This window comes from Canis lupus, chromosome 30 (genome assembly GCF_011100685.1).
Source record: "Canis lupus familiaris isolate Mischka breed German Shepherd chromosome 30, alternate assembly UU_Cfam_GSD_1.0, whole genome shotgun sequence".
In the NCBI taxonomy this organism is placed as follows: Eukaryota; Metazoa; Chordata; class Mammalia; order Carnivora; family Canidae; genus Canis; species Canis lupus.
The window spans coordinates 10,941,997-10,947,081 of record NC_049251.1 but is presented as its reverse complement, the minus strand read 5'-3'; the positions used below and the strand labels follow the sequence as shown (position 1 = coordinate 10,947,081).

The 5,085-nt window shown below is 47.1% G+C and overlaps 1 protein-coding gene across 6 annotated transcripts in view; it reads left to right on the top strand.

Moving 5' to 3' along the window:
- Positions 1-5,085, top strand: part of FRMD5 (FERM domain containing 5) — a 310,915-nt gene that overhangs the window by 263,241 nt on the left and 42,589 nt on the right. For all 6 annotated transcript variants that reach the window (XM_038580258.1, XM_038580260.1, XM_038580259.1 and 3 more), the window contains one exon: positions 1,539-1,643. In XM_038580258.1, coding sequence (XP_038436186.1) covers positions 1,539-1,643 — 105 coding nt within the window. The remainder of the gene's footprint in view (positions 1-1,538; positions 1,644-5,085) is intronic.

Sequence of the window (5,085 nt, the reverse complement as noted above, 5' to 3'; positions counted from 1 at the left end):
AGCGCCGCCTGCAGCCCAGGGTGTGATCCTGGAGACCCAGGATCGAGTCCCGCATTGGGCTCCCTGCATGGAGCCTGCTTCTCCCTCTGCCTGTGTCTCTGCCTCTCTCTCTGTGTGTCTCTCTGAATAAATAAATAAAATCTTTAAAAAAATAAAAAAAATAAAAAGGGAGCAGACAATAAATAAGGAAACAAATCAATAGGATAATTACAGATTGTTGTAAGTCCCATGGATAAATGAGATTGTAATTGGGAGGGGCCCTTCTATAAGGGAAAGACCTTTGCAGAGGGGACATTTGAGCTGAGATTTGAGAGGAGTGACCATTGGAAGAGTCGGAGGAAGGGCAGTCCAGGAAGAGGGCATACGGAGACACGGGCACAAAACCTCCGAGCATTAGGGAGAGAGGCCGTGGCCACGAGCAGTGAGGAGAATGATTTGGGAGGAGTTCACAGGAGACAAGAGCTAGGATGTGTAGAGCCTTGGAGGTGGTGGTTAGAGCTTCGGTTTTATTCTGAGAGCATTGGGAAGCCACTGACAGTGTTAAGCAAGAGTGGTAACCTAATTAAAGATCTCTGTGTGCTCACTGCCACATTGTTTGTAATAGCAGATTAGAAGCGAATTCCATTAATATGGAGTTAGATAAGTACATGTGGGTTCATCCCAGTGGTCTGCAGCAGTTAAAAACCATGAGGCATATCTATATGTACTGTCAGAGAAGGAGTCACAAGATACCCTAAGTAGGGGAAAAAAAAACCCACAAGAAATAGAAAACAGCATAAAATATGCTGCCACTATATTTTAAAAAGTGCCATATATGTATATAGGCTTGCCCACATATAAAATCCCACATTAAGAATATACAAGGAGCTGGTAATGGGCTGCTTCTGGGGAGGGGAACTGAAGTACACGGTGACCAGGGTAGAAGGGAAACCTACTCATCACAGTGTATCTTTTTGTATGTCCAAATAAAGTTACTATGTCTAAATCATGATCCCTTTGTTTGCTGTGGGGAGAGAGGGTGCTGAGAGATGGTGGTGGCTGGACCATGTAGTTGGTAATGGGGATGGAGAGAAGTGGGTGGATTCAAGATCTACTTTAGAGGCAGGACCAGCTGGACTGTGCATTCCACACTGACTTGCCCTGCTCCCACTAGTTCAGGAAAGCTTCATGCATTTGAGATTGGAATTGGGCTTACCTGACTCTCCTCTCACTTCTGTGACACCTTTGTGGAATGAAGGATTCTTGGGCTCCTTTCAGGTGCAAAAAGCTCAGAAATCTAAAGACTATCTAATGCATCATAATATGGAAGACACAGTTACAGATGCATGTCCTTTTCATGTCTTCATCCAACTTAGAGATGATCTTTAAGTAATCTCTAGGCCCAGTGTGGGGCTGGAACTCAAGATCTTGATTTCAAAGGTCATATGCTCTACGGAATGAGCTAGCCAGGTGCCCCTAAATGACTTTTAATGACAATCAAAACAAGGTTACACTGAAGAAACCCTATAATTTTTCAATGGAGCTTGCTTTCTTTGCAGAGAGATGCCAAAGGCCAGTACCTGTTTGACCTTCTTTGCCACCACCTGAACCTTCTTGAGAAAGACTACTTTGGGATCCGCTTTGTGGACCCCGATAAGCAGCGGGTAAGTCAATATTCAAAGCACAAATGAAGGAGAGGGTTGGTCAGTAGCCTGAGTCCTTGAAATGCCACTCATACTCTTCAATTTAGCCTCAGGAATCAGGGACCACCCAGGCCCTGCAGTTGAGTGTCACCTCTTCAGATCATGTTATGAGATCTGGAAGCCACGTTGGCAGAGCTCACCTAGTGTGGCCCCTCGTTTCACGGATGCTGAGATGGCAGCCTAGAAGGTTGATGTGATCTGCCCAAAGCTGTCCAGTAGGAGGCAGAGCAGCTGGGCTGGTGTTACGGTCACAGGCTGAGCCTTTCCCACCTCCTTTCTAGTAAATGAGCTGAACCATACAGTTCCTCCTAGAAAGGACCTCACTTGAAGTGTCACACCAATCCAGTTTGGGCAGGACAGAGATGGAGCCAAAACTAATAGGGGCCTTTGAGCATCTTGCAAATGCAGCAGTTCCTGTTCTGTTCACCAATGTGGCTGGTGCTACAGACACAGGGCACATTCCAGACAGATATGAGAACAGGTCCATTACCCCCAGGCCCCAGGCTCCCTCTCAGCTTCAGCTCCCTTGATGCATCTCCTCCCCACTGGGGCCCTCCACCTATATAGTCTCCCTGCCCAGAACATTTCTTCTCTCTTTCCTCACTTCTCCACACTCCACTCTGGCTGGCTCCACTTATGGCTAACTCCTTCTCACATGTCATGTCTCAGTTTAGACTTTTACTTCTTCCAGGGATTCTTCCCCAACACCCACTCTGAATGAGGGGCCCCTCCTATGTGCCCCATGTGCCCTGTACTACCCCTCCTGTAGCACTTACTATGTCATGTTGTAGTTGCCTGTTTGATTATCTGTGTTCTGGGCAAAAATATCAGTTCCACAATTGTGTGCATTTTCTCTCACTCAGCACTATATCCCATAGAACTAGCATAGGGCCTAGAATGTAGTGGACGTTAAGTAAATATTTGCTGGAGGAATGATGAGTGGGTGAGTTAATGGTTTAGAATGCCAAAATTTCCCTCTCCCCTTGCCCAGCTGCTCCACCAGCAGACACCTGCACTTCCTCTAACTTATTTTCATCAGCTCTTCCCTTTCTGTGGGCATGTATTCGCTGGTACCCGCCCTCCGCCACTGAAGTGGGAAAGTATGCAGAAACATCCAGGCCTGTGTGTCTCTTCCCTATACCTCTGCCCACCCGCCCTCTGGTCTACCATCCTCCAAAGACATTATCAGCACAAATCCCAGAGGGTCCCCCTTTCATGGGTCCACTGATTTTCTTCACAGCTCCAAATATGGGTTCCGTCTCTTCCCACACTAGGGGCCTCAGAGCCCCCAGAAAGCACAGCCCCCCACAATGTCCAGGACCACAGATAACAAATGAATGGATATACCCCTCACCATGCCAGAGTCAGTGTTGTTTTGATCTTTGATGCTCTGAGCCACTGTGTCTCTAGGTCACATTTAGAGTTTTATGCTGAACACTTCAGCCTAAAGAATCCAGGGACACCTGGATGGCTCAGTGGTTGAGTGTTTGCCTTTGGCTCTGGTTGTGATCCTGGGGTCCTGGGATGGAGTCCTGCATCAGGCTCCCTCTGCCTACGTCTCTGCCTCTCTGTGTGTCTCTCATGAATAAATAAATAAAATCTTAAAAAAAAAAAAAAGAAAGAAAGAATCCAAAGGACTATATTCCTTTCTTTTGACAAGCCTTGTCCTCTTCACTGACATATTATGGTCCTCCTGGCTCAGTAGAAGTTTGAGCATCACCACTGTTTAGGAAGTAGTGTCAAGGTCCACCCCTTGCCCTATGAAAGCTTTACTGCCTTGACATAGACACTGTCCTTACTGTAGAACATAGTATAAGATCCCAAAAGTGCCATGATACCAAGAAGCTACATGCCCTCACCTGTTGTAGTATCCATTCACCATATAATGATGCACTATTTTTACAAGGGGGTTTCTTGTTTGTTTGTTTGTTTGTTTGTTTAAGATTTTATTTATTTATTCATGAGAGACACAGAGAGAGGGGCAGAGACACAGGCAGAGGGAGATCCAGGCTCCTTGCAGAGAGTCCAATGCAGGACTTGATCCCAGGACCCTGGGATCATGACCCGAGCTAAAGGCAGACACTCAACTGCTGAGCCACCCAGGTGCCCCATGTTGTTTATTTTTTTGGTCTGAGCTGTTTCTTCTTAAGTAGGAAAGCCAGTTACAGCAAGTTCTCTTCATCTCCCAAAGAGAAGTAAAAGGAACATGGTATATCCTCGTTATTTTCTAGTTAGGTCAAAATGTGCTTGAGAACATAAAAGAGTACATGGAGGGGATAAAGATCAAAAGCAGGAGAAGACAGAAAAATGTAAAGAGATGGGAAAAGGAGAAATAAACATGTATGGGGTGGCTCCTGTGTGCTGGGCTCTGCATTGAGCATAAACATACTGAGCATAAGCCCATGTATAGTGGGCACTGAACTGTACCAGGCACTAAGCTAAGGGCTTCCCATATGCTCTTTACTCCTTACACAAATGAGACAGGTATCAAGACAAGTCAAATATCCATTCTCTGGGGATCCCTGGGTGGCGCAGCGGTTTGGCGCCTGCCTTCGGCCCAGGGCGCAATCCTGGAGACCCGGGATCGAATCCCACGTCAGGCTCCCGGTGCATGGAGCCTGCTTCTCCCTCTGCCTGTGTCTCTGCCTCTCTCTCTCTCTCTCTCTCTCTGTGACTATCATAAATAAATAAAAATTAAAAAAAAATTAAAAAAAATATCCATTCTCTGGATGAGGAAATAAAACCTCAGGTTAGGCAGTAACTTGGCCAAGGCATGTGGCACTGCCAGTCTCCAACTCAGAGCTATCTGATGCCAGGGTCTGTGTGCTTTCTAAGGTTCCATGCTGAATCCACACCTAATAGTTTCTGAAGTTGTGTGACTTTACTGACAGGTTAAGGAGAGCAGAGAGGCTTGGAAAGGTGCTTGAGAGTTGTGGGAAAATTGTCACCCTAGATCTACTGACGCATGGGAGAGATGGGTGGGTAAGCTCTCTGCTCCCTTAGGTTGTGAGGCCCTAAAATGTACCTTTTCCCCGGGGCACCAGCACCCAAGCTCACATCCACCCCCTTACTGCCTGCTCTGCACAGGTCCCTATGGGGTCTGGGAACTTCTGTGGTCTCTCCTGGAGGAGCTGCCCTCACTCCCCCATTCCTGGCTCAGGCCCAGGGCTCCAGGCTCCTCTTGGCCTCTCCTTTCAAGCCTCCAGAGCCTACAGATTGTGCCACGTTGGCCCGATGACCCAAAAACAGGTGGAAACTCCCCTCTCTGACCCTTCTTTTCTCTTCTCCTGACCCCCACTCCCCAATCTCATGTTATCAGTTTGCTAGTGATTGTAGGACCCAGATTTAGCTAGACCTCAGCAAAAGGTAAGTAACTCTGGCCATCACTATGTTTTTGGGATCC